This window comes from Cetorhinus maximus, chromosome 20, assembly GCF_964194155.1.
Source record: "Cetorhinus maximus chromosome 20, sCetMax3.hap1.1, whole genome shotgun sequence".
In the NCBI taxonomy this organism is placed as follows: domain Eukaryota; kingdom Metazoa; phylum Chordata; class Chondrichthyes; order Lamniformes; family Cetorhinidae; genus Cetorhinus; species Cetorhinus maximus.
Window position 1 is genome coordinate 34,364,689 of NC_135898.1, and position 20,824 is coordinate 34,385,512.

Consider the following 20,824-nt stretch of genomic DNA (forward strand, 5'->3'; position numbering starts at 1 on the left):
TAAATTTTGATATTTTTTCCAGGAAAGGTTAAAGCAAGTTTGGTTGTAAGCCAATTAAAGGAATGTGTGGCAGAAGCAGCAGCTTGTGAAATGACCATCCCCATAACATACACTGGTTTAGTATCATCCTGTTCTAACTCTCCTGTACATGCTAAAAGATTTCTCTTTCAGTATTGATATTCATACATTTAACATAGTGTGCATGAATCAGGAGAATGTATGGCAACCTTGAGATAAATGGAGGTGCATCAGTGGCCTTTTAAAGGCAGGTGAAGCCAGTTACACACCCACTGATCTTGGCACACGTGATCTTTTTGCTTTGAAATCTGCATACATGATTACAAAATTCCCAATTCTGGATGAATTCCAAAATATCTGGAGGGCTAACAAAGTAGCATTGATATAGTAAATGTCAGGCATTGGGTTGAATGCTAATTAGATATTTTGTCCAAGGTGCAACATGGTTAATTCTATCGTGTATTTAAGAGGTTCAAAATCAGCTTCATTTGATTAACAGAAAAAAAATGCCCAGTCTTATTTTAATAGAGCAGTTGGTATGTTAATATAGTCCCCTTTCTCTGATTGTATTAATATAATGTTAAATTAATGTCTCTTTCAGTTTTGAAGAAGGAACTGCACCTGAAATATCTTGTCTACTTGCTCTGCAGAGGCTGACCGAGCTGCGGTGTGCTTCCAATATTTTCTGTTTCCTAACATACAGATACGGCTTATTTCTAGGCACCATATATATTAGTTTTTGTACCATACTGATTTGATACGGAAAAAAATTCTGAAAACAAATATTCCAAAACCATTTTAAAACAAAAATGTGAAGTGATTCTTGTAATTTAAACATTTGCTCCCCTGTTTGAATCATTGTGTCTCTTGCTCTCTTGGTGCTTTATATTGAGGCGTATCCAGATGGTTTTATGGCATGGTGTTGTTTATCTACGTTGAGATGGGATTCAAAGAACTCTTTTATAATTCTCCATTATGGGAGGCTCTGCAGTCCCAGCACAGCTGTTTAACTGTTTTTCTTTCATCCCTTCTCTTATGGTACTGGTTCTGCTTTTAGCCTTGGGACTAGAACTTTTAAAACAAAATCTCAGACAAAGCTCATGGAGCCTTCTGTCATAACCTGAAAATGCAGAATCTACCATGGTCAATTATAATTCATATTTTAAATTTTATGGATAAGGAAGTGGTAAACATCTTCAAGGTTGTAGAATGAGCTTTGATATGAAAACTCGGTCAGCAATTTTCTAATCTTTTCAGATGATTTTGGGAACTTGAGTGGCACTTTGATGGGTAAGATTTTTGGTTAATGAACAAGCAGCAGAGTTGAGTGACTTATTTCTCATTCAGCAAGTCTGTGAACAATTTTACTATCCCACAGCTACCCTGAGTGAGAGCTGGTAACTGCACAGAAAAGGATCGAACCAGTGACCTTACCAGTCATGATAGCTCAGTGGGACTACAGCTGGTGTAACTAATCTTTTGGGAGCCCTAGGAGTTGTATTTTCATTGGATATCTTGCTCTGTCCACAGCATAATTATAGTTTTATAATGGAAGATGTGTTCTTTAGGGTGATTCTAGTGGCTCCACTTGTTGGATGTATTGGTATTGGAAAATTATTATAACACAGCAGTTTGTAAAGGCTGAGTTATTTAAAATCCCAGAGGGAAACTTTAAACAACTGTCATAACCTATATTTTCAATTGGTATTTTTTGAGTTGCAGCTCTAAATTCAGGAATCAGACCACCAGTTCTCAAGAGGTTTTTATATTAAACTAAATAAAACATTTATTATTTTGCAACAAATTAAACACATACACATGGCTACAAGTTACTACTATCATAATTTTTTAACAAATTCCCAAATTACTCTCCACTAAGGCAACAATAACCAATAGACTTAACCAGACACCAGGCAAAGCATTTTCACCTTACGAATTCAAAATGAGGTTCCTTTCAATTTGTTCCTGTGCAGATAGTTGTAGGCTGACAGGTTTAGATCTTACATGCCTCTGACCTGCACACACACATTCTTCTCAGGTTATACCTAGCCTTCCCTTTGAATGCAAATTCTCATTGTATCACCAGGCCCTTTGAACTCCACCTCTTTTAACAATAAAACCCCTTTCATAGTTCCAATTTTATTAGTAATATAAACATATTACTTGGTGTCTCTTAGCTAGGTGCAAGATTTCACTCCCACTCTTGAATGCTCTATTCAACAAAATGTAAATGTACCCTCTACCTCTGTTTACATCTCAAAACTACTATACATCAAAGCACCCAAACTAGCTGGCTTTAATCCAATTAACACACACACAGACTAAACCTCTATTTAAAAAAAGATTCCAATAACATTATATACATTAATATCTCTCCCTGACAAAATGAAGCATAGTATTCTTTATTGCATTCAGCTCCTGACCTCATTATAGCCTTGGCCCAAACTTGGACATAAGAGCTGAACTCCAGAGGTGAAATGAGGGGGACTGCCTTAATATCAAGGCAGCATTTGACCCAGTGTGGCATCAAGGAGCCCGAGCAAAACTGGAGTTAATGGGAAGCAGTGAAAACTCTCCACTGGTTGGAGTCATACTTAACATAAAGGAAGATGGTTGTCATTGCTGGAGGTCAGTCATCTCAGTCCAGGACATTGCAGGAGTTTATAAGGTAGTGTCCTCAGCCTAACCATCTTTAGCAGCTAAAGTACCAACATCCTGAGGGTGACCATTGTCCAGAAACTGAACCGGACCAGCCATATAAATACTGTGGCTACAAGAGCCTATCCAGTAACTCAAGTTCCTTATCTCTGCAACCATTGTCGTGAACCTTTTCTGCACTCTCTCTATAGTGCCTTCAAATCTTCCTTAAAGTGAGGTGCTCAGAACTGGACGCAGTACTCCAGTTGAGGCTGACCATTGCTTCATACAGATTTATCACACTTTCCTTGTTTTTGAACTCTCTGCCCCTAGTGATAAAGCTGAGGATTCTGTATGCTTCATGAACTGCTTTTTCAACCTGCTCTGCCACTTTCAATGATTTGTGCACAAACACTCCAGGTCCCTCTGCTTCTGCATCCCCTTAAGAATTGTGTCCTTTATATTGCCAAACTTTTTCTTTCTACCAAATAAATCGCTTCAAGCTTGTCTGCAAAGTAGAAGTCTTCGCATTGAGTTTAAGGTAGATTGTCAAATTTAAAAGTTGCTTTAGAAAGATAAGCGATCTCTTTGTAGTTGAATGCCAAAATCAAAATAAATACCTTCCATTGTTTAACTCTCTTTTATCATTTCCACAATTCTAGCTATGAAGGAATATTTGCATTTTATTTGGGATAGGAGATAAATTGCTGGCTGGATTGATGGCCACAGTTGGAGTACTGTGTAAGGTTTTGGGCACGCTGCTTCAGGAAGAATTATGAAGGCCTATTAAGATAGACTAACAGATTATTGTAACTGTTCAATGATTTTGTTACGAAGGACACAGATTGAAGATTATCCTAAAAGGAACTAAAAGGTTAGGAAACCATTGTCCCGTGGATAGGATGGTTAAGAAGTGGAATTCTCTACCACAAGATGTTGAAAACAGTCCATCAATTCGTTTAGTAGGGGGTTATTTGCTTGAAAAATAATTATTTGGGCAGGATTGTGGGATTAGACAAGGTGGCTCTTTTTGTGATAACACCACCAAATGAGCTGAATGGTTTGGTTTATCTTTGTGTCCTAACACTCCATAATTCTCTTGACAGTTGGGGCAAGGAGGGGATGGCGGTTTGATACGCTTATACATGTAGATCTGCATATTGATAGAGCATGCTGGGCACTGTATAAAATTCATGGTGTCATAAAAGACAAAATGTCTCCATGATGTAGTTGACTGCATACCTTTCTATATGTTGCAAAAAGGCCAATGTGTCTTCCAGGTTTTGTGTGACTGTGGATCAGTCCTCAAGGTGCTATGAACCACTGGCTCCCTCAGGCATCGATGCACTGATCTGAATGCAGGTAAATTCACACATGCTGCATATGTTTCAAGATGGCCAATGTCACCAAGGATTTATTTTTGGGTGCTTGTGTCTCATGCACACCTGTAACTTGCCATATCTGTTACACCTTAAAACAATATATTGCACAAAAAAGCGCAGGTATAGTGCAATGTCTTAAAAGCTGTGTCTCTTCCAGGACTGTGATTGTCGCTTGAAAAAAGAATTTAGCTAAGCATGCAGTTTCATTCAAATTTCCAAATATTACTAGACAAGTCAGAGAACAACATGTCATAAGTAGGAGCAGGAGTAAATTGTGCAGCTGCTTGAACCTGCTCCACAATTCAGTACAGTCATAGCTGACCTTTGGCTTTAAATTTTCTGCCTGCTCCCCATAATCCCCTGATTCCCTGAGACACTAAAATTCTGTCTATCTGAGCCTTCAGTATATTCAGCAATGGCATACCCGCAACCCCCTGGATTAGAGAATTCCAAAGATTCACAACCCTTTGGGTAAAGAAATTTCTCCACAACTTAGTCCTAAATGGCTGGTCCCTTATTCTGACACTATGCCCCTGTGTTCTAGATTCCCCAGCCAGGAGAAATGATCTCTGTGTCTACCCTGTCAAGCCCCTTTGGAATCCTGTATATTTCAATGAGGTCACCTCTCATTCTTCTGAATTCTGGTTAGTATAGGTCCAATTTGCTCAGCCTCTTAGCATAGGACAACTCTCTCATCCCAGGGGTCAATCTAGTGAACCTTTGCTGTACTGCCCCCAATGCAAGTATATCCTTAAGTATGGAGACCCAAACGGCACACAGTTTTCCAGGCATGGTCTCACCAAAGCCTAGTACAATTGTAGCAAGACTTGTTTCTTCTTGTACTCCAATCTCCTTGCAATAAAGGCCAACCTGCCATTTGCATTCCTAGTTTCTTGTTATACCTGCATGCTAACTTTGGTCCTCGTCTGAGAACACCTAAGTAAAAGATGCTTCATAGGAACATTATGGAACAAAATTTTGACATTGATCCAGGATATTGGGGCTCGTGATCAAAAGATTGGTCAAAAAAAGGAGCATCTTACAGGAAGAAAGAAGTTTAGGGAGGGAATTCCAGTGGTTAGGGCCAAGAAACATGAAGGAACGGCAGCCAACGTTAGAGCATTTAAAATTGGGGAGGTTGAAGATGCCAGAATTAGATGAGTGCAGATATGAGGGTTGTAGGGCGACACATGTAGCTCAGTTCATAGCACTTTCACCTTGTGAGCCAGAAGGCTGTGGGTTCAAGTTCCATTGCACAACTTAAGTGCAAAAAGCAAGGCTGACACTCCAGTGCAGCATTGAGGGAATGCTGCATTGTCAGTGATGCTGTCTTTTGGATGAGACATTAAACCAGCGCCCTCTGTCTGTCTGCTGTCTCAGGTGGAAGTGAAAGATCCCATGGCGCTCTAAACTGAAGAGTTATTCCCGGTTCCCCAGCCAATGTTTATCCCTCAATAAACAGCACAAAAGCAGATCATCTGGTCATCATCACATTAGTTTGCTGGAGCTTGATGGATGCAAATTGCCTGTGATATTTTCTACATTGCAACAGTGACTACACTTCAAAAAAAAGCTTGATTGCTATTAAGCACTTTGGAATGCCCTATATTCATGAGAGGTGCTATAGAAATGCAAATCTTTCTGGAGGAGATTTCAGCAATAGGCAAGGGCAAGGCCATGGAATGATTCAAAACAGCACAGTGCTAGGCTGTTTGGTCCAACTCAGCAGTTTATGCTCTGCATGAGTTTCCTTCCATTCCATCAACCTCATTTCAACTTTTTAGCAAATTTTTGTATTCCCTTTTCTCTTGTGCTCGTCTATTTTCCTTTTGGAATTATCTAAGCTGTTTGAGTCAACCGCTTCCTGTGGTCGTGAGCTCCACATTCTAACCACGCTTTGTGAAGGTTTCAATCCCTTGCGAAAATCTGGATTTGATATTTTTTGGCCAGAGTTGTAACTCTGCCGTCTGAAATTGGATTATGCAATCTGACTATGTATGTGTGCTGAATTTCCCATGATGCAACTGTTCTCACTCATCTCTACCAACGGAATATGTTTCTTCAATTTACAGCATTTTCTGCCCAGCACTTTCATTTTGAAATTTCTCCTAAATTATAGAATTCTGGCTGCACAAATGTTGTAGGCTTTTGTGTTTTATAAACCTTAGAAAGTATATTTAGTAGGCAGGGAGACATGACATGATGTTGTTCCTTTTCCAAACAAAGTTGAATTCTGAAGACAACTAAATATCCAATATGTCTTATTAATAGGAAAAGTAATTAATTCCTGTTTTGTTCCTCTAAGTCTTGGATCTTAGTTGCTAATAGAATGAGACAGAGAAGGCAGCATCTTTCTTCATTATAATTTAATTTCTTTAGAAGTTGAATTTTGAAAGTAAACAACTCTCTTTGAGGGCAACATTTGAAGGAAAGGGGGCTAATCAGGTGGGGAGGCCTTGGGCTTCTTATCACATCCTTTGGGGTAAGAGCGGGAGTTACTGAGATTAGATTGAGAATGGAGCAAGGGAAAGGAGAGTTTATGGGGGCTTGAGTGGGTCAAGATGGTACGAGGTAGTGGTGACAATATAGTTGGAATTTTAAGGGGATAGGGAATGTAATGTAACTGACTGTGTGGGAATAAACATGAGCAATTTAAAGGGGACAAGCATGAGCAATTGGGAGAAGGGATAGGAAGGGAGAAGCGAGAATCTCCCCTCAAATGTAGCCTGCAGCAGTCAATAGTTTATTTCTCGCCATGCAGGAGATGGAAGCTGGTATTTCCCAGGCTGCCTCCTCACCCTACCACCATGTTTTTATCTGAATTTACTCTTGTGTACTTCCATGCATGTAAAGACAGGAGAGACAAAGACGTGATGAAATCGAATAAAAGAATAATAGGAGGATGAGAGAGCCTAGGAAGTTGTGGGACACAAATGGTCTAAGAAATAAAGACAGTCATAAGTGGCACAGGAGAGGTGAAGAGAAGTAGGAGAGATATCAGTGAAAAAGAGGGGGGAAAGATTTTTTTGCAGACTGACCAGGTGATTAGTATGAGGGGCAGGAGTATTTTTGGTGGGCTTGACCCCTAAACATTGGAGAACTGTTGTATATCTTAGCTAGGATGGACATGTTGCTTGAACACACCGAGTAAAGTCAGGTTTTCTCATATTCAACTCCATTAGCCTTACTTTCTGACCCTCTAAAATGAGGGGGTTTTCTTCCCCTCCTCCCACTCTCATGGCATGCTGTCAAACACCCTGCATTAGTCCTCCATTTATCACAACAGCAAGACTCGTGTTAACCTGCTTGACAGATCCTTGTTTTTTTTAAATTCATGGGATGTGGGTTGTGGCAAGATAGGTGGTTGTCAACAGCAAAAACAGAAAATGCTGGGAAAACTCAGCAGGCCTAACAGCATCTGTGGAGAGAAAAAAACCAGTTTTGAGTCCTGATGACTCTTCTTGGGGTGGGGGGGAGGTTATTGTCCATCCTTGAGATACAACTGAGTGGCTTCCTAGGCTACTTCAGATGGCAGTTGAGAATCAACCACATTGTTGAGGGACTGGAGTTACACATAGACCAGAGCAGCTGGGACAGCAGGTTTCTTTCCCCAAAAGTTATTAATGAACCATGTTGGTTTCTACAATAATCTGACAATTTCATGGCCACTATTACTGATACCAGATTTTTGCTTCCTGATTTTTCATTAGTTCAGATCTCTGGATGTGATGCTCTGATTTCCACTGAGTAATTCATAGTTTTTATCTGTGCGATTCCCTGATAAAGGTCTTCAAAGCTCAGGCCACAAACAAAATATGTACCTGTCCGCTACCAGAATTTGCTTGACTGCCTCAAGCAATACCACACCTCCCTCTCTACACTGAATCTCTCAGCTGAAGGATAATCACAGACCCAGACTCCCTGTACAATGACTGACTAATCTACTTCACTCCCTTCACCTTCACCTTCAACTCTTGAGTGTAAGGAAAGAAAGCTGCAGTCCTTACCCATTTTGGCCTTCATGTGACCCAGACCCACAGCAATATGGTTGATTCCAACTGCCTGAAATGACCTGGAAAGACACTCAGTTGTACCAAAACTACTACAGAAAAGAATGAAATCAGATGGGTCACTCACATTGACGTAGGCACTGGAAATAACAATGGCACACCCTACCTGGTTGACCTCCAAAGTGCTCTTTCCTAACATCTGGGGACTTGTGTGACAATTGGGAGAGCTGTCCCACAGACTAGTTGAACAACAGCCTGTTGTTCCCACACCTAAAGGAGCTGATCAAAGCTTTGCAGTCCTGCCAAATCCAATTGTGAAATGTGGTGGGAAACTAACTGGAGGAAAAGGCTCCAAAAACAGCCCCATTGTAAATGAAAGTGGAGCCCAGTACATCAGTGTAAAGGACCCATTTGCAATCATCTTCAGCCAGAAGTGACAAGTGGATGATTCATCTCGGCCAGTTCAGACAATTCAGTTCACTCCACATGATATCAGGAACAGCTGAAGAGATTGGATTCGGCAATGGGCCCCTGACAATATCATCCCAGCTGTCGAACTGAAGACCTGTGCTCCATAACTAGCCAAGCTGTTCCAGGACATTTAAAAAAATTCTTTCATGGGATGTGGGTGTCATCAGCAAGGCCAGCATTTGTTGTCCATCCCTAATTGCCTTTGAACTGACCTTGTTCATTTCAGGGGGCAGTTAGGAGTCAACCACTTTGCTGTGGGTCTAGACTCATATGTAGGCTAGACCAAGTAAGGATGGCAGACTTCCTTCCCTGAAAGACATTAGTGAACCAGATGGGTTCGGCAATCGATAGTTTCATGGTCACTATTACTAGCTTTATATTCCAGATTTATTAACTGAATTCAAATTCCGCCAGCTGCTGTGGTGGGATTTGAACCCATAGTATTAGCCTAAGTCTCTAGATTAGTAGTCCAATGACATTACCACTATGCCATCATCTCCCTTGAGCAACACTGACATCTATCCTGTGGCTAGAAGAGCAGGTCAGAGGCTGGGAACTCTGTGGCCAGAAACTCAACTCTATCCAAAGCCAGTCCACCATCTACACGGTAAATGTCAGGAGTCTAATGGAATATTCTGGAACTACCTGCATGAGTGCAGCTCCAACAACACTCAAGGAGCTCGACACCATCCAGGACTAAATAACCTGCTTGAACAGCACTCGCTCCACTACCAGCATTGCCACCAATAATAGCAGTGTGTACCATCTACAAGATACACTGCAGCAACTTGCCAAGGCTCCTTCAACAGGAGCTTTTGAACCCATGACCTCTGCCACCTAGAAAAATAAAGGTAGCAGATGCATAGGCACATGACCACCTGCAAGTTCCCCTCCAAGTTACACACCATCCTGACTTTGAATGATATCATTGTCCCTTTGCTATTGCTGGGTCAAAATCATGGCACTCCTTCTCTAGCAGCACTGTGGGTGTACCAACACCACATGGACTACAACAGTTCAAGAAGGCAACTCATTGCTACCTTTGCAAGGCCAATTAGGGATGGGCAATAAATGCTGGCCTTGCCAGCAATGCTCACAATCCATGAATGAAAATGAAGAAAAGGTTATGATTTGCTTTGGCTCAAATATCCAGAGTTGTTTAGCATCTACCAAGCCCTTAAATTTTCCTTCCTCCTTTTCTTGACACATGTCGCCCGATAGCTCACCCCTATCCCAGCTCCATAGCTTCATCTCCAAAATTGACTCCATTGTGACCCAACTCCTGTTCCCTGATTTCCCTTTCCACTCCAGAAGTGTTCAGGGTTTTACATTTGTGGTCTGATGGTTGTGTACCATGGAACCTCAGAGGATTCACATGCACAGCCTAGTTGTCATTTGTTTTAACTTTCCAATCCTTATTGTCAATCAGATTCAAATAGAAATGAGTAAGTTTGTAATATAAGCAGAAATTGAACATGGATGTCTGAATTTTGAGTGATGTGTTGCTAAGGTTTCGAAGCCCACCCAGCTCCTAACCACTACGTTCCCATGCCTTATAGTTAACTGACACTGTTGAGAGCTGTTTTAAACAGGCATTGCTTTCTTCACTTAAAGTACCATCATCACTGCTCCTTTTTAAAAAGTCCGCTCTTGAATTCTCCATCCTCTCCTGATCAAGGCTTGATCTGCAAGCACTCCTTATTCTTTGCTGAGTCCATGAATGCCTTGTCACCTTGCAAGTCTTATGCTGTCCTTGAGTACTGGCAGACCCGAGCTACCTCTAAAATCCTCCTGGACTTGCAGTCCCACTGAGTGCCCTCAGACTCTGGTGCTTCTATACCCTATCCCCATAACTGAGAAAACAACTTTCCAAAGCCTTTTACAATCAATTCATTACCATAGATTACAGCGTATTATAAATCGACCCAGCCCAAAAGACTACTCCATTTTATGGGCGCCAAAATGCATGTTTAGGTCTATATTTAGTATATAAGTCAACAAACCCCCCCCCCCTCCCCGCCACCCACCACCCCATTTCTCAGCTAATAAATGCATGTTTAGGGCTATACTTGCATTAGCAATTGGGCTCAATTTTTCAGCTTAAAAATTGATGTTTAGGGTAATATTCGCCACATAGGCCGGCACATAGGATCAAGTAGGCGATAAGAGCCATGTTGCCAAAAAGATTTGTGGGAGGTTAAGACCCATCCGTACGTTTCAAAATGGTGACCACCTACATCAAGACTGGTGTTTCACATTTTATACTCTGGTACAAATCGACCAGATTTTTGGAAGGATTTTTCAAAGATTCAAAGGTTGACTTTGACCCTGAGATATGGTACCTTGAAGATTGACCACTATTCCTTTGTGGGCAAGTGTGGCAACTAATTTACACCCAGCAAGGTGCTACAAATAGTAATTAGATATATGACCAGGTAATCTGTTTTGCTGTTAGTTGAGATGTAAGTATTGGACTGGATACTAGGATACTGTTCCTGAAAAAATGCTTGGGAAACGATGTCCACTTGAGCTGGCAGGCAATGACTTGGCTTAATGCCTCTTCTGTATGATGGTACTTCAGTGCACTACTGAAAGACTATTGCACTGCCAGAGCTGTTAGTCTAGAATTTCTATTTCAGTCTAGTGGTGGAGCTTGAACCCATGACTTTCTGACTCTGAGATGATGGTATTACCATCTTTACAAATCTTTTTGTCCTTCACTTGCATAATGTGAACCCAGAGCAAAATGGGAATTCATTTTGGTATAAATTAAGCAGAATATGTCACTGCCCCTGATGCAATTGCCAATTTTTTTCAAAGATCACCTATGAAAAATGAATTATTATTGAGAAGAAAACAAAAACACTTCCTCATTCTGGAGGATGGGGAGTTGGGGAAAAGGCAGGAGGTGGTGTGGGAATGGGGAAGAGAAATGCGTGCAGTACACTTTACAATAGATTAAGACAAACAATCACCATCACTGTGGCAGGGGCTGAGGATGATGGCTTTGGTCTTCCCAATGTTTAACTGGTGGAAATTATGGTTCATTTAAGACTCTATGTTGGAAAGTTTTGAAGTAGAAACAATGGAAAGAAGAATAAGAAAAGGTTTCATAATTGAAGATGACAAAATGATGAGAAAAACTAAAGCTGAGTAAGTGTTGGTGGAGTAATGTGAATAATGTTTTCACAACTGGATCAAGTCCTTAGGCACTATATGGTGCCCAGTTGCAGCACACTTCTGGACTGTCTTGCTCTCCCAGTGTTTTGAAGATGAGCAATATGCAGTCAGACCAAAATGAATTCCCAAGTGACAGAAACCCTAAATTGCCCTTAAATGTGCCATTGTTGCTTAGTCAGAAAGAAACTTGCAGTCTAAATCCAATTACATGGTTCACTGCACTAAGTATTGGGGGGGTCTTGTAATATTTAGCTGAATGGATAGAAAATTGGCTAAAAAATGCAGAAAGCCATGTGTTCGGGTAAAGGGTGGTTCGGATCGGAGGAAGGTAGAAAATGGTGTTCCGCAAGGGTCAGTACTGGGACCAATGTTAATTGTAATTTATATTTGGACTTTGCAACAAGTAACTGGATATCAAAATCTGCAGATATTATTAAAATGTGGGGAGTAGGGACACTATAGCTAACACTGAGAGAGGATGCATTATAACGGAAAATATTACAAACTTTTGGACTGGATAATTTAAGTGGCAAAAGAAATTTAGTGTGAGGTTATGCACTTTGGGAAGAAAAATAGAAACATAACCTACACCTTAGCAAATGAAGAAACTGAATGGGTTGGAAGGGCATAGGAATCTTGGGATAGAGAAGAGCAAATCATGAAAAGCAGTATCACAGGTCAGCAACAGAATTAGAAGTGCTAACAAAACACTGGGATTTGTTTCTTGCTGTATAGAATTCATAAGTGATGATGTTATGTTACGTTGAACTCATATAGGATCCTGTCCAGGCTGCACTTAAGATACTGTGCACAGTTTGCTATCCACACTGCAAAAGCATTGTAGAAAGTGCTGAAAAGATTTACACAGATGATAGAACTGAAATAATGTAGTTATCAGGACCGATTAAACAAGCTGGGCTTTTAAGAATGGTTTAGACCTAATAAATGCTTTCATAATTATCAATGTGCTGTACTGGGTAAATGTGGAAAATGCACTCGTGAAAGAATCCAAAGCTAGGGGCCATAAATAATAGTTACTAATAAATTCAATAAGGAAAGATTTTTTTTACGCAGTGGCTAGAAAGTGGAACTCAGCAAGTTGAGGTTAAGAAGCTGAGATTGTTTCAGAAGGAAAATAGATGAATACATGAAGAGAAAGGAAATAGAAAGTGATGTCAAAAGGATGGAATGGGAAGTCGAAACAGCAGCACAGATTAATTGGGTTGAATGGCCTGTTTTTGTGTTGTGCAGTTTTATTTAGATGGAGACTTGTGAAGAAGAACCCACAAATGTTTTAGGTTGGACAGAAAATCAGTCTGCTTAATTTTTGCATCACTTCTCCCACCGGATATTTTGCAACGATTCCAGTAGACTCCAGCTTAATTCCACTGGAATTAATTGCAGATGCTGATCAGATTCCATTTGAGCAGTTCATAAGGATAAAAGGCCCTTTTTCCTTTACGATTTCAAGGTTTACATTGAGAATATTTATTCCAGTTACTGCTGACAGTTAGTTAATTCCCTCCTGGCTTCCCGTGTGGTATTTGATTGGTAGATTGTTCACATTCCACTTTCAGTGCATATCAGGCAAGTTAACCATTTATAGCCCTGCTGTAGTTTGACTGTTCAACGGTCTCACAATTCATCTGGTCTGATATGCTTTGCGAAATGTTGTTTTTCATGTGAGTTGCATTTATATTTGACCAACCCATGTTCTAGTACAAACATTACGACGCGATGTCACTCACCTGATAAGTTCACTCTGGTTCTGTCTTCACAGATGTTGAGTATTTCCAGCATTTTCTGTCTTGACTTCTGATTTCCACCATCCGAAATACTTTGGTGTTTTTTTTTCTAACATTAGGAAGGTGGTATTGACAAATTGATTCAACCAAATTGTTCATATGGGAAAGTGCTCAAATTGAAGTAGACATGCTCACAGGTGGTGGCCATTAACACCACCCTCTACGTGGCTAAACTTGTCACATTGAATAACTTGGCCTTTAATTCATTCCTTTCCTCCAAATAAAAGGTGTTACAATGGGTACCCACATGGTTTCTGCATCTCCGTCACAGCTGTTCTGATGATGCAACCTTACATTTCAGTACTTCTTCCTTTTTGCTCAACCAAGGATTACCCTCCCCACCCCCCCGGTTGCCAATGCCCTGGACCATGTCCGTCCCGTTTCTTGCAAACCTGTTCTCACCCTTATCCCTCCCTCCCAGAATCATGATAGGGTTCCCTTGTGGTGGCTCAGTTCATAGCACCCTCATCTTTGAATCAGAAGGTTGTGGGTTCATGTCCCACTCCCGGAAACCAAGAACTGTGATTGTACTCGAAAGAGAGTTGCAGTCTGTGACTGTTGGTAACTCGAAAGAGTTTCCACCTATTCAATGGATCATCCATTGCCATTTCCACCACCTCCAGTATGATACCATCAATAAACAAATTCTCCACTCCCCTTTTAGCATTCCGAAGGGACTGTTCCCTCCAAGACACCCAAGTCCAACCCTTAACCACCCCAGTACTCTATCCCTTCCATCTAAGTGCAGTGGACGCAATATCTGCCCTTTTACCTCCTCACTGGTCAAAGCCCCAAACACTCCTTCCAGGTTAAGGAGTGATTTACACGCACTTCTTTCAATTTAGTGTATTGCATTCACTCCTCACAACATGGTCTGCTATACAATGGGGAGATCACATACAGACCAAGTGACTGCTTTGTGGAACACCTCCGTTCAACCTACAAGTGTAACCCTTCCAACCTTGTCATTTTAATTCTTCACCTTCCTCCCCATCCTGACCACTTGTGTGCTAGGCCTATTGCAGTATTCCAATGAAGCTCAATGCAAGCTCGAGGAAGAGCACCTCATTGTTCGATTGATTACTTTAAAGCCTTCTGGGCTCAACACTGAGTTCGCCAATTTCAAATTGTGTCCTCTGCCTCCATTTTGTTTCCTATTTCTTTGCTGGTTTGTTTGGTTTTCTCTCTTGTCTCTCTCTCTTATTTTCTGTTCTTTGCTTTTGAATGGCAATTGTCTATGACCCTGCCATTCATACCTTCTCGAGATACATCTTTTGTTTCTTTATTTGTCCCTTTACCACTCCCTTTAGTGTTGTACCACCAACTTTTAATTTACTCTCATGCCTTCCAACTTGTCAAAGACTTTCACTTTTGTTCTTTTGACCACCATCACCTTCACTTACTTATTGCATCTCCAACTTTTCCCAATTCTGATGAAAAGTCATTGGCGTGAAATGTTTGCTCTATTTTTCTCTTTATAGATGCTGCCAGACTAATGAATATTGCCAGCATTTTCTGTTTTGATTTCAGATTTCCAGCATCAGTATTTTACTTTTGCACTTATGTTTACAGGTTAGGAATAAGGAGAGAATTTGCATGGAAAATATTTATTCAAAAAGCATTTGGAACAAAATTAAGAAGGATAAAGTTGAATGAGTTGAGGAAAAGGTTACTTTTATACAATGACTTTGAGAATCCCAGGCTGTTCCAAAGCACCTCACAGCCAATGAAGTATTTTTGAAATGTTATTACTGTGCTTATGGTGAGAAATATGCAGCCTATTTGAACACACCAGTTTCTCATAAATAATATTGACGTAAATCATTGAATAAACTGCGATGTTGATTGAGGGATAAATGTTGGAGAACTCTCCACTTGTTTGAAAAGTGCTGTGGAATATTTTGCTGTCTCTGGGAAGCAACATGAAGCCTTCGTTTAACGTCATATTTGAAAGACAGCGTTTCCCATAGCGAAGCGCTTCATCAGCAAAGCACTGAACTGTCGACGTAGATTATGTTAAATTTAAGTTTCTGGGGTGGGGCCTGAACCCACAACTTTATGACAGATTAAGAAATATGCTCAAAGTATGTAGATTGGGTTGATCTATCCAAATTGGATCTCTTGTGTACCCAGTAGTTATTCCTAAAAACATATGTTCTTATTCTGAACCATAACTTTATGTATTAGTAACATTTTCGGAGCCCCAGTGTTATATAATGACCTTGTAGTATTCTGAAATGTACATGTCCCTTATAGGTTTTATAGGGTACTCAATTAATCCCAACATCACTTTTGCATTTCAGAACTGGTACTTCCCTCAATTGATGTCTGCTACAGTTTTATCATGAATTGAAGTGCACAAAACATGTCTTTCCTGTTAACCATTTTTACAGTTGAGATCTTTTTCTAGGCTATTTCTCATGTTTGCGGCAAAAAGGCAGTTTGCTTACGCAGACCCTATAAATCAAAACTCGAGCTTTACTTTTGTGCCTTGTACAAACTAGCATGTCCAAGTTAAGTAATTAGATTATTGTTAAAGAGTATTAGATGGTTGGAGAATATGTGGTACCTCAACATAGTCTTCTAACCCTTCCAAAAATGGGAAAATACTCCACTGTCAAACCAATATGTACATTGTTAAATAACTTGTCCTTTTTTTAACAAATTACTTTATACAATGTAAACAATGCAGTAAACCAAAATTAGGAAAAGGTCATAAGTTAACATATCTGCTGTACAATGTTTTCTTGATGAAACAGTTTTTTTTTTCTCGGGTAGTTCTTAGAGTTGTAACGCTGCATGTGGATGATGTACAATGTGGATCACCTTTGGGAGTTGGATCTCCTACCAGAACTGAAGCCGAGTTGTGATTTATACTATGGCATGACTTTTGTGTTGTAACCGTTTGCTTGACGTAAACAATCAGGCAGCTCTCATTTCTTGTTAAACGATAAAGTCTAGAACCTTGCAACTATCTGTCATTTCTCTTAGTCTTAGCATTATGATCATCTATTCCGTTGTCTTATAAAGTTGCACATAAACATGAAAAATAAATTATTCCATCAAGTTTGGTTTCTGAACAGATTCTTATAAGTAACTACAGAAACCAATTTAGTCCTGACATTTCCCATTGAATGAGCTGTTGAATTCTGCTAGTACAGATTTTGCAGCCAATTGAACGTACTGCTACAAGAGGCTAGGGTTGTCTTGGGTATGCAGATGGTTGAAACTTCTCTCAAATCAGATTTATTCCAAGTATCTGATGACAGCACAAAATAAATTCCAGAAATTGCTCCTTTTTGTCAGCCATAATCCTTAAAATTCAGTAGGTGACTATTTGCTAGAACTGGTCAGAAAAAAATGTACTTTTAATTGCATTTAATTATGTGCTGAAAACACAGCACATGGAAAGGAATTTTTAAAAAAAAGCATTTTGTTGGAAACACAGGAAATAATGCCCAAGTCAACTCAAGTCAGTGTTAAAAATTAACAATTTTAAAAGACTACTGGTATAAAATGTTAATACCTAATACTTTTGCATTGCTTGCAATGTAATTTCATACAGAGGAAGAATCTTAAAATTGCATAACAGGCCTATGCAAACAAACATACCACGACAGTGAACTTGGAAATATTTAATTCAGTTTCACCTCAGTATGAGTGACTCAGTGGTTTTTCTATATCTTTACGTTATACTACCAGCATTTCAAAATTAATTATTTACCATAATACTTTGCAAAAACAGACAAAATGTTCACCAAACACGGTGAGAAAACTTAATTTCATCACTCTCTCTGGTTTCTTTCTGAAAATTGATCTCTTTAGAATATCAGTTTTATCTATAAATAGTTTCGGAAACTAGACATTGTTATCCATGATTTCTCAAGTACAAAGTTATTACTAAAATAGAAGAGACATTTATTTATATCTCAGCCAAACTTGCTAAATAATGTATTGTTTGCTGGCATCGTGCTCCTTGAACATTGTCTTTGCTGAGAATTGCTTTCCTTCCCCCACCCCCCAAAAAGAGTTTTGGCAATCATTGTCACAGTCACATAGAGGTTTTGGACCAGTATCTGTAGAGTGCAATGTTCCAGTGGCCAGACCAGACTCAGGATACCAATTGCACATGAATTTGGCATCAGGGGTTTTGCAATGTGCAACTTGGATGCAGGTGCAGACCTTTGCTCACTGAAGAGTTTCTTTTACATGATAGATGGGAGCATTAGCTTTCCACTAATAACAGTACATTTCAAAAATTTCCAGATGATCACTTTTAAAAGATAGATTCACAGTGACCTGCTATTAAACTGACTTCCAATGTAAATGGATTAATTTATGAAGATTTCCATATAACCCTACTTTTTAAAAATGTATTCTTAATGTGGTGACACACTAGCAGGGTAATATGAGTTGGTAACAATCAGAGACAAGCCAGATGTCTGATCCATTACACAAAGATTTGGAACTTTGACTTTCTTGTTGACGATTGAGCTCCAGAGCTACAGTAATAGTTTAGAGGAAAGCAGTTGGTTTTTGCAGTACACTTAATTTTTCATTCTATTTTCCCTAGGTATATGTGGAATTTGATGACCTAGAATGGGAAAAACGTGAGTGGGTTAAAGTTTATGAAGATTTTCAGATTTTCTTGGTGGAGCACCAGCTGGTCTGGGCTAAGAGAAAGAACCCCAGCCAGACTCAGGGATCAAAGAGTAAGCAGCTTCAGTGGCCTGCTTTGGTGAGTAAAAAAATTAAATTAACCTCTACCCAAAGTATTTGTTAATGTTATATCTACTTCATATATAGCTTAAGAAAACGCCTGTGTATGTCGGCAATTCAATTTCTCTTACATCTTCCAAGATTTCTTTTGTTTCCCTCTTTCAATGATTTTTAAAGGCTTCATTGCCCTTTGATTTTATTTCTGAATCTTTTGAAATAGTTCGGCTCAGATTGTTTTGACCTTCATATTCTGTAACCGTATTCTTGATAATTTTCCCCGCCTATAGATCCACATTCCTAAAGGCAATTTTTAACATAACCTTTTGTTTTATCTTATGGCTTTGCTTCCTAAGTCTTGTTCTTAAGACTGTTCTCAATCCCAGCCAAAGCAGCATAAAGGAAATTGTTTTTTTTTGTTTTCAAAGTTGCTAGTTTATGGTATGCTAGACTATCCAAGAAGAAATGAAGTATTAGCAACTGAAAATACAAAATGAGCACTTGGATACAAAATCTTGGATCTAAAACCTATTTGTTGATTAATGTAATGTTTTCTGTTTTTAAAAAATAACCCAGGTCAAACTCAAGTATAAACTAGGTATTTGAGCACTGTGTATAATGGCGAAATGAACCAAACATTAAAGGTAAATTGAATCTTTCCCTTCCTTCACTGAACTAAAACTGCTTCAACTGTTAATTTCACTCATTCACTTCCTTTTATCTCTAGTCTCCAATATTGTGAGCCAGAAAGCCTGACATCATTTTCTGTTCACAAAAGGTTATTAATAATTTCTACATCACACAATGGTCTTTCCATGTTATATGGAAAGTGCTACTTTGAAGCTTATTTCTACTGTATAACTAGCTCCAGAATTATTGTGTATGTGAAAGTAGAATTCATTGAGGAATAAATGTTGGCCAGGACACTGGGAGAACTCTTGCTACTCTGCAAATCGTGCCATGGAATCTTTTGTGTCTGTTTGAGAAGGAGACAGGCCCTCCGTTTAATATCTCATATGAAAGACGACACTACGAATATTATCTCAATGCTGCCTAGATTATGTGCATGAGAATTTGGAGTAAGGATTGAACCAGCACTTTGTGACTGAGGTGAAAATGCTTGCACTGAGGCAAGCTGACACCTTGACCAAGGAAACGAAGAACATTCATTAAGGTTTGGCTAAGGAATTGCTGGTAGAATCTGAACAGCTTTAAAGCTCTGGATGCTGCTACATGAAACATAACTAGACAATAATGTGAAAGGGATTCATGCTTTGATTATTATTGCTGAAAAAGAGACATGCTGTTGAAACTTTTTATCTTGCACTGCATCAGGACAGATTCTCAAGAATACCAAATCTAAAGGGACGAACAGTTGATACTGCATAAGAAGGGAGTGCTGATTGGTTGGCAAGTTGACTCTGGTAAAGGCGTTGCCATGGAAAATGTCCCAGGAACAATTAACTGCCAAGCTTTTGTTTAAATTAAATCCAGGCAGGTTGATTCTGGTCAAGGCATTGTCATGGGGAACGAACCAGGGAATGGCTGTGCCCCAAGCTTTTGTTTAGTTGAAAAAGTCGCAATGCATGGACATGCTCTTTTTGTTTGCCAAGGACAGGGTTCTGTGTGTGGAAAATATGTAGCTTCTAGCACATGTAAGTGAACCACACTGCAAGCCCAACTTGGTTGTCAGTGTAATTCTTAGCACAATCAGGATTGTTGAACAAGTGCTGTCCAATTGCAGAATCACATTTAATGTTGGACACCAGGTTTTGAATTTTGCAAGCACGGGCTGTTTGGGTACCACCAGTTCTTTGCCTGTTGCGAACAGCTGAAGGGATGTGTATTATCCACTAGTCATTGGGACGAACAGCCTATGTACCTGGTGTCACACCGGCACTGAAAATCATATACAACATTATTTATTTGTGTGATAGGCAGGACATCTTTTTGGCTTGACGGCAGCATCCTGTTAGTGGAGAACACTGCTCGTGTTGCAGCTGTATAGTAGCAGCGTGAAATGGCTAGCTTCATCTGTTGTTCAAACGTTTGAGACACTTACCCTTCCAGGGTAATCTGAGGAAAAATGTCCAGTTTACCACAGTAAACTGGGGATCCTACTGCAACATTTTGGATTGGTGTGGCCCAATCCATATGGTCAGTGCATTTACCAGCATTAGGAGTCAAAATAATTTTTTTTCCTGAGGGCTGTTCTTGAGATTTTGTCAAGGGCTACTTGCTAATTTTCAGGGGTTACCTTTTGGTTTTCAGGGGCTCTTTTTTCATTCTCTCTAACTCCTTTATTGAATGATGCAGTCACGTATAATCTTCTCTATTTGTGTTGTTTTTGTTAAGGTTTCCTTCTTTAGAGAATGTAGCACAGTTACCAAACACTGGAGTAATATATATATATATATATATACGTGCGTGCGTGTGCGTGTATCCTTGAACTTGGACACTATAAATAAGATGCTTTTGTTCATTTATTATAAATGGATCTCCCATGCTCTGCTTCCAGCATGAAACCTGTTACCCATTTGCAATTTTACAAATTTGTCAATGCATCAAAGAACTAGAACAGAGTCCAATTGTGTCTCCACATTGT

At 39.6% G+C, this 20,824-nt stretch overlaps 1 protein-coding gene across 4 annotated transcripts in view; it reads left to right on the top strand.

The window, feature by feature from the left end:
* Positions 1-20,824, top strand: part of jmjd1cb (jumonji domain containing 1Cb) — a 308,660-nt gene that overhangs the window by 118,308 nt on the left and 169,528 nt on the right. For all 4 annotated transcript variants that reach the window (XM_078565870.1, XM_078565871.1, XM_078565872.1 and 1 more), the window contains exon 2: positions 18,077-18,241. In XM_078565870.1, the coding sequence (XP_078421996.1) occupies positions 18,077-18,241 (165 nt within the window). The remainder of the gene's footprint in view (positions 1-18,076; positions 18,242-20,824) is intronic.